At 35.9% G+C, this 13,378-nt stretch overlaps 1 protein-coding gene across 4 annotated transcripts in view; it reads right to left on the reverse strand.

The window, feature by feature from the left end:
* Positions 1 to 2,078: 2,078 nt before the first annotated feature.
* The window catches only part of VPS13C (vacuolar protein sorting 13 homolog C), a 194,646-nt gene continuing 183,346 nt past the window's right edge, over positions 2,079 to 13,378 (reverse strand). For 2 of the 4 annotated variants that reach the window (XM_040492864.1, XM_040492863.1), the window contains 4 exons: positions 12,531 to 12,619; positions 6,038 to 6,161; positions 4,565 to 4,645; positions 2,079 to 4,250 (listed from right to left, as the gene is read on the reverse strand). In XM_040492864.1, the coding sequence (XP_040348798.1) occupies positions 4,149 to 4,250; positions 4,565 to 4,645; positions 6,038 to 6,161; positions 12,531 to 12,619 (396 nt within the window). In that variant the 3' untranslated portion in view covers positions 2,079 to 4,148. Of the gene's footprint in view, positions 4,251 to 4,564; positions 4,646 to 6,037; positions 6,162 to 12,529; positions 12,620 to 13,378 lie in introns of those variants that run through there. The other 2 variants (XR_005795851.1, XR_005795850.1) reach the window with 2 other exon arrangements.

Consider the following 13,378-nt stretch of genomic DNA (forward strand, 5'->3'; position numbering starts at 1 on the left):
CCACTGAGCCACCCAGGTGCCCCTTCATAAATCTTTATGATGCACCACCCCATGGTAACATTTCAGTCTCCTGTATGTCAACATCGATTACTTTGAACATTGTATCAAAACAATTTTCCAGCGTAACTATAAAATGGAAGAGTGGCATGGTCTGAAGTAGAAGAAAATTCAGCTGCTCCTCCTATAGTTTATTTCTAAAATTCAGAAAGCAACTTTAATAAATAGATAATTTTGAGGGTATACAGATCTACATTGTCTTATCTGAAACTCTTTGGCCAGATGTGTTTCAGAATACAAAGGTTTTTAAGTTTTAGAAAGACAATATGCTTCATATATCTCCAGTGAAATCTGGAGCCATACCCCATAATCAAATATATTAATTTTGCTACAGCCCAACTCATTTCTACCAAATATAATAAATGCCAAAATTAGTCTCCTGTCAGTTCAAGTTCAGAACTTTCTGTCAAATATCTTTACCTCAAATTTATGCAAACCTTTTTAGTTTCCAGAACTTTTTAAAAATTTGGTAAGGGATGCTGGGTCTGTTGTATATAAAAACCAACCAAACAAAAAGCCTTTCTAAGGGTTTTTCCAGCTCAATGTTAAGTATTTGAATGATATACAGCCTTGTAACTCAAAATACTTTCAAGCATGAATCCAAGAATAAGCCGAAATTCTTCCTATAGGCACAATTACCAAGGAAAACGTGTTCCCTCTCTGCTCCAGTGAGTTTCCATTTCTTTTCAGAACCAACACACACATGCATTAAACCCAGTTTCATCACTATTAGTGGACATTTTGGCAGTCATTTACAACCAAAAGGACCTGTACCTCAAGGATAGATGATCTGTGATATGAATAATCTCCTATTCTTCAAGAATCTTTGGTTTTCTCCTCAGTAGAAAGATGGTTCTTATAGCTCTGGTAGTAACTACAGCTCTCTATTTTAATTGGCGCTGATATTTGTAGAACTCTTCTTTAATTGTTTCCAGTCTAGAGCATTAATTTTTAGTCCTGGCTGTGCCTTAGAAATGCATGTGGGGGGCGCCCGGGTGGCGCAGTCGGTTAAGCATCCGACTTCAGCCAGGTCACGATCTCGCGGTCCGGGAGTTCGAGCCCCGCGTCGGGCTCTGGGCTGATGGCTCAGAGCCTGGAGCCTGTTTCCAATTCTGTGTCTCCCTCTCTCTCTGCCCCTTGCCCGTTCATGCTGTCTCTCTCTGTCCCAAAAATAAATAAACGTTGAAAAAAAAAATTAAAAAAAAAATAAAATAAAATAAAAAGAAATGCATGTGGAACACTTAAAAATACAGATGGAGGCAGCACCAGATCAATACACTTAGAGGCCTAAAGGGCCAATTAAAAAAAAAAAAAAAAAGGGTCCTCTCCCATACGTAATTGAAAATCATGAAACACATGTAAGTAAATTCACCCTAGATCAGATGTTCACATGAAGCTTTGGTCTACACATCTACGCACTTTTTCTTTCTTATTTTGATGCCCCCACTTTGCGACAGTACACAATCATGCACCTGTTCTTCCTATTGACTAATTCAGTACCGGGATAGCCTTCAGATCTGTAGTCTCTCCCAGGAAGGGAGTAGAAGGAGGGTAGAGGAGAGGAACAGACTTGGTAGGAGCCTCCCAGACTATCATGCAACCTAAGAAAGGTTCTGCAAGGCCACTGAAAAGTCTTCAAGCCAGTCAGCTACCAGAGGAATTCCTGTCTCCCAGGAATGGACCTGCCCTAGTACCCTTGCCTTGCACCGTCAGTAACTAATAGAAACCACAGAAGGCACAGCCCCAGTGCAAAAGCAGCCCAGGATTGCGGAGGAGCTGGGCCCTCGTCAAATACATTCTCTGTATTCTCCGCCCCCACCCCCAACTGAAGACCTGTGCCAGAGATCTCCAGGGTGGTAAAGGGGCTCAGTACCTTTCAGCAAAGCCCTTCCCTAACTCGCACTTTTTAAGTGCTCCCTAACTATTAATTTAACTTCTCCCTATGACAGGACTGGAAGAGGAAAAGGGAAAGATAAAGTAGAAGTAAATGTTATTTGAACATTTAACACAAACCCACAAAGTTTTCACCCTTGTAAACAAGGCACCAAACGTTTTATTTCTTTCAGTTCCTACACAAGTAAATGACTCTGAAAGCATTTTTAAAAATACAAAAGACATCACACTTTACCAATGAATTATTTCAGTCTCAGGGGATTAAATCAAATTAAAATGTTACATATATTTGACAGTTTATTTCTATGCCAACTGAGATGGCGAATTTATAATATTTCTATGAATTCTTTTAGTTTTTTGTACATGCCATCAGTACAATATGATTTACTTAAATATTTAGGACACTGTCAATAGCTGTGATTCATATGAGACATATAATCAGATATCTCAAATTCCTGATTAAGTCTGCTTTAAAGACACAGAATACGAGCACATTTGCTGTGAAATTCTGTTTATAATGCTCCATTTAATAAATTGCAATTAACCACTGATGCAGAAATTCTGTTTAAGGCTGGAAGTTTTATACATGACACTTTCCTTCACAGAAAAAAAAAAAAAAGATGTTGAAAAGGCAAAGACCACCATTCTATATCGGAGATCAAATATTTAGGGCATTAGTTATTATATCCTCTTTCTAGAGTCTACAGTAAACAATAACTAAAAAGATTTAAGGCTGGTCTTTAAAAACATGAAGATAGTAGAAACTTTACCACACATCAACAAAAACAGAGCAAACCAAGTATATCCACATCTTCATTCCATCATGAATTTAGTGATTTGAAATAAATGCCATGTAAAAACCAGAAGCAAATGTAACGATTCATTCAAGGAAATTAAATACTTCTAAGCATTAAAAAAATTTTTTTAATGTTTATTTATTTGTGTGTGTGTGTGAGAGAGAGAGAGAGAGAGCGAGCGAGCAAGCAGGGGAGGGGCAGAGAGAGAGGGAGACTCAGAATCTAAAGCAGGTTCCAGGCTCCAGCTTTCAGCACAGAGCCTGACGCGCGGCTTGAACGCATGAGCTGAACACCAGAGCCGAAGTCAGATGTTTCTAAGCATTTTTTAAAAAGCTTTTGTAGGCAGTATATCTCTGGTCAGCGTAAGTGAGGTGTGGAAACAACAAAAATATTACTGTGCCGAACAGATTCTCACAGGCTTGCTCCCTCAAAGGACACACTGACCAGTTATTTTCCACAGTGTTCTTATATATGCCTTATTTTACTTATATACACAATTAACTTTTTCATTCTTTCTGTAAGTATTTAAAATACATTTCAAGGTATGCATTAAGTGTTAATTTATGATGCCCTTAAAAATCTTTCAATTTATTAAAAAACAATCTCTAAGAATATAGAAATATTGAGCTTTTCATATTTCTGAGTCTTAAAAAACTTAAAGTACAATATTTTCATGCATCAGCAAGTTATAATTGTGCCATTTAAGTTCCTCTTGAAAGAGCATGGAAATAATTTCAAAAGTTTCATGAATGCTACGTTACAGAGACCGGACCACAGATATTTTAAGATTTGATTTTCCATATGCATTTATACTGTAATGCAAGGAAGAAAAGTAAGCACCAAAGGAAAACGTGTTTTATTAGGAGAAAAATAACATGAAAAGAAAATAGGAAACATGTCATTTCTGCCTTCAGTGGCTTTTCTTCAATTACCTGGTTGCCCCAAAATATTATCTCAGTTCAATTATTGAATAAATTACCCCTAAATAAAATACCCAGTATCTGTCCAAAGGTTTGTCCAAAACCTCCTAAAGAACAAAAGTCATTCAAAGCTCTTTTCTTATTCTTCAACAAGAACTTTAATTAAAAACAAGCCCAATGCCCTTTGTTTCACAATTTAAACATTAATGGAAATTTCATTCTGGGTTTAAAGTGATATTTCTTTGAGGGTCTGACTCATTTGAGTGGCAGTGCAGAAAAGTGAATTGCTGACAACACAGAGTTACAAAATTAGAGTCAAAAGTAAAGGGGAAAAAATGGAAAATCCAACACTATCCTGGAAAATAATTCTAAAACTACAGTATAGCTTGAACAATTCTCTTTAGCAAGATAAAAAAGAGTGATTTATAGACAAGACTGATGGTTGGTTTTTCTCCCAGTAGCAGCCCCCTGGGATCTGTGACTAAAATGGTGTCTGGGGCCTGAGAAGTTTCAGTGATGATTGCTTCATTAATTTTTGCTGGTGTCTCATTGACTGTGCATCACCAATGGCATTACATACTCTCTGTAAAATAAAATATTTGTTATGAATGGTAAAGACAAGTACGGGCTCATGTGAAGGAGAAAGGTCTAAAAGCAAGAACTGAAGCTCTCCACACAGGTCTGACAGCAGAGGATAAGAATACCCAATCCAAACAGGCAATGCAAAATAAGACGCTTCTGCTCCATTAAGCCTGCAATATATTATTTTAAGCTTACATATCCATCCAGAGTTATAACTGGAAGATCTTTTGAGAGAAATAATGGGTATTATTATAACAGATTAAAAAAATCTTTCAGCTAAAAAATTAAGGGTCATTCTTTAAAATAAATTTTTACCTCTGCTGTGGCGTTATCCTGCAGATAAATGTGCCGGCAGCCATGACTGGCACTGTCTTTTTTGTGGAACAGACTCTGCTCCTGTTTCAAAAGAAACAATGACAGAAGAAAAATTATTCTGGGGAAGAAAAAAAAAAAATCCTAACTTTTAATTGCATGCTTAAATGTAAACTCTATTTTATAACAAATAGACTAATGAAATATACCTATTCAGGTATGGTAAGTACTAAATCATTTTGGTACAAGGCTAGTGGTTCCATATGTGTGAGCTGTTAGAACTTATGAAATCGGATGACTACACAACTATCTGTACAAAATAATGACTTTCTACAGGCTACGATAAATAGCCTACAGAAACAGCACTTGATAACTCACCACATCTGACAAATCAAAAAATCCTTCCTTCATTTCCTTGGCTGATAGATAAAATTCTTATATAATGTAAAACACACTGAGTCAATTTTCACCACGGATGTGAAAGAAGAGTGATAACCCAGGAGCCTGTAATATATATGCAGAGTGACACAGTCTTTCCTAGTCTGAAAACTATGTTTCATATACCAAGAGGCTCTTTCGATTTTGACACTCTACAATGAGGTGAGGCTGAAAAACAAAATGGTACTGTTTCGCAATTTCTTTTATTTGTGAGCTTCTGTGAAAAGAAAACATAAATTAAAGGATAAAAGTACCTACATCTCTAACTACTAAATTTTATGATAAATAGTTTTCAGATGGTTTTAATAATAGAGATAACCTCATTACTGCTTAGAAGAAAATACATACTCTAGTAGTTACCATTCTTAGAATGATAATTTGTGGTGTTTTTTTAAGGGGTGAAAATAAATTTACAATATATCATATATAATAAAAATTATACATTTCAAAGTGAGTCTGAGAACTAAGCAAAAGGTGAGGGCATCAATTCTGCTAATTACTTGCTATGTAATGAAAAAGTTCTTTCTTGGAAAATGATGGGACGGAAGGACATGAAAGTATTATATACTTAAATTGTATTAGTATTTTGTAAGTGCCAACTATGATAAAACATGAGGGTTTCAGATAAAATATTTATAATAATCTAATTTATAAAATCCTGAAAAAGGGAATCTTTCCAGAAGCATCTAAGATTGCAGCAAAATAGTTATTCATATGACATTAGAAAAAATATTCTATTTACGAATGCTTTATTCTGCCAAAAAGGAAGTATCAACATCCTAATTCTTTCATTGAACAGAACTGATATTTCACTCAACACAATCAAGGACTGTCAAAAAAGTACAGTACACAAATAAGTGATTATAACACATCTTTCCTTATACTTCACCATATTATTATAATAGTATCATCATCATCATCCTCACCACGATCCTTCAAACACTCTGTGTTGTTAACTGTAAAAGAGAGCCAGAAAGCACTGGTTTCCACTCACTTAACAAATTCTTGGCTCTGAACATGCAACTCATTTATTCTTACCTTGACTGAAATTTTTAGCAGGTTTCCATGGACACTTGGAGGAGACACAAAATCTTCAAATGGACACTGCCAGTCTATGGACATATGGCCTAGGATTTCAACTTCCTTTATACACAACACTCGCCTGTTTTGCAAAAGGAAACAAAACATGCAAGTGGTGATAAAGACAATTAGTCTAATATTTTGCTCTGCTGGATGGCAGACATGGAACTAGCTCAGTAAACAATATAACCTGGCACTTAAAAAAAAAAAAAGGTACGCTTCCTATTAAAAAAAAGTCTAGGTAGGTAGCTGTCAAATAAAGAGCAAATACGGCCCCTACCAACCAACATAGCAGACATTCAAAAATTCCCCTTCTGCCAATCTTGCAAAATTCAGAAAACACATCTTTAAAACACATAAGGAACAGGCTGTACTCTCATCCAGGAAGCAATAAAGGCAGAAGCTCCTGAAAAGGTTTCACTTGGAAAATTATTAATTGCTCTTTACTGTCAATCATCTATGCCTTCCAGTCAAGAAAGAATGTGCAGGAAATGTCAGAAACCTCAAATGTCAGCAAAGTTTCACTTTAGGCCTATTAATAAATATCAGGTTTGAACACTTTAACACTAATGTACTGTATCACAGAGTGAGTATCCCATTTTACTCAATAGCAAAAAAAAAAAAAAAAAAAAAATTTAAAAAAGAAAAAGAAAAAAAGAAAAATCATAGAGTCCTTAAAGGCCATCTACATTGATTTCCCAGTGTGTGATTCAGATTAATTACTGATATAACCATACTTGATTCTAAAGTTTCCATTACAGAGAGCATGATTAGGAAAGTAGAGGAACAGTTAATTCTACAAATATTCAGGGTGCTGGAAAAACAAGAAAGATACGGTTTCTGCCTGAGAGGTACTCATAGGTTAGAAGACAAACACGTAAATATATATCTCAGCACAGTTAGATGAGTGCAATAGCAGTGTGGAAAATTCTTCTGGAGCACAAGAGAGAGGGACTGATTATGTGGGTAAAGTATGTGGCGTAAAAGCTGATTTTTATTTTTTTTAGGTTTATTCATTTTTGAAAGACAGAAAGAGACAGAGCGCAAGCAGGGGTGGGGCGGAGAGAGGGGGGGGGCACAGAATCTGAAGCAGGCTCCAGGCTCGGAGCTGTCAGCACAGAGCCCGATGCGGGGCTGGAACTCATGAACCATGAGATCATGACCTGAGCCGAAGTCGGACGTTCAACTGACTGAGCCACCCAGGCGCCCCTAAAAGCTGATTTCTGAAAGAAAGGAGTTCTCTACGTGGGAAAGGAAAATGATAGTCTAGACAAATGGAATAGATCACTGACATAAACAGCAGTACAAGAAAGGGAAGGTTTATTTGAGGAATGTTGAGGTCTGTAGCTGGATGGATATACACAGAGGTGAGAAAATTAGTGCCAGATCTTAAAGAATTTTTTGTGTTAAAAAAATTTTTTTTTCCATTTAAATAAATTTTAACTTTAACCTACAGGCAAGGGGAACTTTCATGATAAAGTTTCCTATTTTAGAGTCATGGATCTAGTGGCCAAGGGAGGAGAGGTGGGGTAGACAAAGGAAAAAGTTACTACAATACTCCCACCAGGAAAACAGAATGTGAGTGAAGGCAGCAGCTGTGAGAAGGGAAGAGAACAAGCTAGATTCCAGATGCTTAGAAGGTAAAGATGAATGAACTAGGTAACCAATGGAGGGTAGGAATAAAAATAAACCCCCAGCACTGTATTTTTCAGCAGAGGAACTACTGTGATCTGGGTCTGACTTGGGACTGTGTTGTGCTTTGTAGGAAGTTCAGCATCCGAAGTCCCAGCCTTGGTAGGGCCCTCCGATCATTGTGACATCCTTCCACACCCCTTCATATTCCAAACAGTCTCTAGAAAGTGGATTACACTTCCCCCCACCTCCTGCCCCAGAAGAGAATCACAAGAGCTAAGTGTTACAGATAACTATTACAAATCACTGTGTCAAATGCAAATTCATCATTCCCACTGTCTTTAAACTCCTTCCTCTCTTGACCAGGCCAATAACATTACTGTCCTCCTGCCACTCTAAATCTCCTTCATTCTCTTCCTCTCGCTCCACATTTACCATTCTCTTCCTCTTGCTCCAACCTCCTCGGTACCTAAGCCCCAAACCAGAAGGTCATCTTTTATTCCCTTCTCTTCTATATCTAATCAGTCACCAAGCTCTGGTCTCTCAAGGCTGCTCCTTCTATCAGTCTTGATTCTTTTAGTTTAGACCTCACCACCTCCTATCAGGGTAACTGCCACGGTCTCTATGGTACACAGAATTCTAAGATGGTCCCCATGATTCTGCGTATAGTATATGTGGGTTTATCGACTGGTGTAAACCCTCGCAACTATTAATATGATGGATTTCACCCCCAAGATTAGGTTTTATTGTAAGGCACAGGTGATTTTAAGAAAAAGTTTGATCTGCGTGGGTGTGACCTGACCACAAGGTCCCTTTAAATCTGGGTCAGAGACTGAGAATCCAGAGCGCAGTTGCTGGGCTGAAGATGCAGAAAGCCACATGACCAAAATGAGGGTAGGCTCTAGGTGGTGATAGCAGGTGCCTAGCTGACAGAGATCTAGGAAACTGGGGTATTAGTCCTATAAGTACAGGGAAGTGAATCCTGCCAACAACATTAAATGAGCTTAGCAGTGGATCCTTTCCATTTCCTTCCTTCAGGAAGGAAGCCTTATGCCTTGATTTCAGCCTGTGAGACCCTGAGCAGAGAGCCCAGACATGCCATCGCTGACTCCAGACCCAGGGAAATTGTGAGATAGTAAATTTGTGTTGTTTTAAGGTGCTAATTCTACGGTAATTTTCTGTGCAACAGTAGAAAACTAACCAGTCTCTAACTGGTCTCCCTGTCTCCATTCTGATCCTTCTCCAATTCAGCATTCAAACTGCTGCCAGAGATTCTTCTAAACTGCAAACTTCATCATATTAGTCCTTGTGTACAAGTCGCAATGGGAATTTTAAAAAGACATGTGTGTACAATGTGCATATACCTTTATGTGAAAAGCTGGGTCAATGAGCAATAAAATGTCTATACTTTTTAAAAAATTAATACTCTTCCATCACATTAATGATAAAATCTATACCCTTCAGATATCATGAGCAGACACCTATGGCTTATTTCATCTCCCAGGGATTCCCTACAAACATCCTACAATCCAGCCATTTCACATGATCTTATTATTCCAAGTGCCATATTTTCATCTTTTATGCTTCTGATTGCCTGCTGTTTACCTATATGAAAAATCCATACTCCACAAGACACAGCTCAAGTACCTTCTCCCTAACACCTTCCCCATAACACCTTGGTTCTCACCTTACTGGACTGAGAGGTTGTCCTGTCTTCAGAGTCTCTGTTTATCACTTTATCTTAGCCTCTAGCACACTGTGAGATCACTGATGTTTAGGTCCCTCTTTTAGAGGAGGAACGGACAGAGATACAACTTTTATCTGTGTCCCTATTTCTGTTAGACACTGCTAGTGTAATGGTCTGAATGTTTACATCCTCACCCAAATCATACATGGAATCCTAACTCCACTGTGATGGCATTTAGAGTTGGAGCCTTTGGGAGGTGATTAGGTCATGAGGGTGGAGCCCTCAGCATTGGTATCAGTGCCATTATAAAAGAGGCCTGAGAAAACACCCTCACCCCTTTTGCCATGGGAGGACATAGCAAGAAGACAGCCATCTATGAACCAGGAAGTGAGCCCTCACCACACACAGAATCTGCTGGCACCTTGATCTTGGACTTCCCAGCCTCCAGAATGGAGTGAAATAAATGTTTGTAGTTTAAGTCACCTATCTATGGTATTTTTGTTATAGCAGCCAACACAGACTAACACAGATGGTTAAAAAAAAAAAAATGTCTGTTTGGAGAACAATTCCCTAATGAAGATTACTAAAATAAAATACTAAGCTGGAATTAGGATTAATTAGTGGAGATATAGCCTAATAAATTTGGATCATGAGAACTCATATTTTTTCCTAAAAACTGATAAGAAAAAAAATGAGACCAAATTTTGGATGAATTTCAATATGAAAAAATTAAAAGCCCTTTATATTGGAAAACTCAAAAAATAATCATGAAAATATTAATAATACATTGGGTAAAAAGGGATAATATTAACTTACAAAATGCTATTTCAATTCAGTAAGAGAAAAACAAAAAATGAGAAAGGATATGAAAAAGCAATTCATAGAATAGAAAATATACATAGATGATGAATATATTAAAATGTTCATAATCATTAGCAATCAAACAAGTGCTAATTAAAACAAAGAATTATTTTCTGCCCATTAAGTTAGCAAAACCCAAAAAGTTTAAATGAGAACACTAGTCTTAGGAAAACACACAAAATAAAGTGCATTCTCTTGTACTGTTAGTTGTATGTAAAAAAAAAATCAATTACAACTGTTCTGACAAAACAACTTGGCAATAGACAGGGCCTCAAAAACCTTCACAATTTTTAAATCAGCAATCCCATTGATTATAACTTATCCTAAGAAAATAATTATAGACTTAGCTGCAAGAAGACTCAGCTGCAAAGATGTGCTTATAATAATACAGTATTCGGAAGGAAAAAACTGATTATCAAATAGTAAGGTAGCATTTGAAAAACTTATAGTATAGCCATAAATACAATATTGTATAGTCATTAAAAATCATGTTGTCAAAGAATATCTAATGGTTTGGGAAGATGATCATAATACACTGTTAGGTGAACAACCTAAGTTAGTTACATATACATAATATATTTTTTGTACATAGTTTTTACAAAATATGTATAATGTAAAAATGAGATATACCAGCTGGCTGGTGGGATTGCTGGTAGAGGCTATTTTTAGGGGCTATCATAATTTATGATTCAAACCAGGACATTTTTAAGAATGAAAGGGATAGCTACTAAAAATTTCATTGGGACAAAAGTACAGACCAGTTCTGTTCTAGACAAACCATAATTACGGTTACTTTATTTCCATCCTTTAAATTATTGTCTTTATCAGGGGTGGGCAAACTATGCTGTGAGCCAAATCAAGGTGAAGCTAAGTACCTGGGAAATAGTATAGCCCTTAAAGTCTAAATATTTGCTATCTGTCCCTTAAAGAAATTCTGTTGATTCCTGATCTGTATCAAATACAATGAATAAGCATAACTCTAGCAATAAAAGAGTTATTTTTTAAAACACCAATTTTAGACAAAATGCCATTTTTAAGTAAGCATTAAAGGTAAAACAAATCAGCATAATGATAATTACTTCAATCAAAGAAATTCCTGCTAGAGTCTTCTAAAGCTACAAGGAGACTTAAGTCACTGTACTGGTCAGGAATATTTTACTAACTGCCTCCCAAAAAGCTCTGTAAGCGACCAGATTTAAAATTACTATGATTTTTCATTTTACTTGAAGAAAAACCAAGTATATAATGTGCACAGTAATAGTCCCAAAAAATGCCTAAATCAAACAAGTTTTAAAGTATTAAGTATTACCAGAAACAACCCCTCAAAAAACCCCTGATTTCCATTACCTAGTATTGAATTACATAAAAGATATACAATTTTAAAATGAATTAACACACTGCCATTGAAGCTAAGTACAACATATGATACAAACAAACATTGTTTTTGGCCTAATAAAATGGACACACTATAAAATTGTGGGCATAAAAAATAAGTGATTACTTGTCCAATCAGTAAAAAATGCTTTTTAGATTGTTCTGTGAATATTTTTACTTTATGGACAAACCATACAACTAGTTGACTCACTGAAAAAGCTCATGGTTTAAGTCAAAATCCTGTCATGTTAGTCTTACTTTCTCTCCTTCCCATTCAAATATATGTCAATGTAATAAAGAATCTAATTCAGATTTCTGTCTACTGTAACTACCCTAGCTTGGTCCTATGAAATACACAACTAAGAAAGTTTTGAAGATTATTAATATATACTAGCCATTTTGGAGTAAGTGATGTAGGACAAATCTCAGGAAAATAAACGTACTGTAGTCCAAGTTCTTACATTTAGAAAAATTATCTACCACTCCCAAAATACTTAGAAAAAATTGGAAAAAAACACACAGAAGTAATACCATCCTTAAAAAAGGTGTTCTTGTCATCTAAAATAAAACCTACTAAGAAAAAATGATTCATGAATTCAGCTTCCATAGCTGGATTTACAATTCACATGTAACATATGACTACTATACGTATGGAGTCCATTCTAGACTCCGTCTCTCAGTAGTGGTGTAACTGGGATACATGCTGACCCTCAGTTTCAACATCTCCAAAATGAGAGGGTTGGAATAGACAACCTCAAAGGACCCATCTAGAGTGTATCTTTGTGATTCACTGACAATGAACATCTTGAGTTCTCCAAACCCTCTGCCACGATAGTTTTCAAAATTCTTATCATCTATATAGTTTGCATTTGAAAAAATATCACTTGAAGTTAATACCTATTTGTAACCATAAGGATTGTCTTCTTGCTTCCAGAAATAGCACAGTGGCATCGATAAGTCTCTCCTTCTAACCTTTTAACATGATTCTGAAAAGAAAACAAGACTCAAGATTTGCGTAGTACATGCATCCAAATAGTATTTCCAATACTGTGTATTAGTTTATTATAGTAACAGTGCTAGTTAGGAAAAAGAATTATTAGAAACAAAAACACAATATTGGCACATGAAACTAGAAAAGTATTCATAGCACATTTATAAATTAACTTCCACTGTGCCTTAAACGACAAATCTGTATTAAATACTTACTAAGTGCTCTTCTGATAAAATATACCTCATTCTGTGATAACTCAGCAGTTTAAAAATATCTACCAGAAATAATCACACATTTTCATTAACGGAATATAATATATGCAAATATAAAAGTGTGACATTAACATTACAGGGGTTCTTAACCTTGGGTCCAAGGAAGGACCTGGAAGGTCTATGAACCCTCTAAAATAGACTATAAAGTTTTGAAAATGTGGTTTTGCAACTTTTTTCAAAGGATGGTTCATATTTTTCATCAGATTTTTTCAAGTGGTCTGTGACCCTTCTCAAAGGTGAAGAATCACTGATTTACAGAGAGATAAATATACCACAATAATAAAATTCCAAGAGAACTGATATTTAATGTTTTTGAATTATGTGGTCTTATAGATTAAACGTGCATGAAAAGCCAATGTATACACCAAATTATATTCTTGATAAAAAAGAAAATATTATGTCAATATTAACACAAACATGAAGAGTTTCTAAGATTTCAAATAGCTGGCACAATTTATTGCTAAAGACAATTAACAAGCATA

Source organism: Herpailurus yagouaroundi, unplaced genomic scaffold (genome assembly GCF_014898765.1).
Source record: "Herpailurus yagouaroundi ecotype Mexico unplaced genomic scaffold, PumYag 184, whole genome shotgun sequence".
Lineage (NCBI taxonomy): Eukaryota > Metazoa > Chordata > Mammalia > Carnivora > Felidae > Herpailurus > Herpailurus yagouaroundi.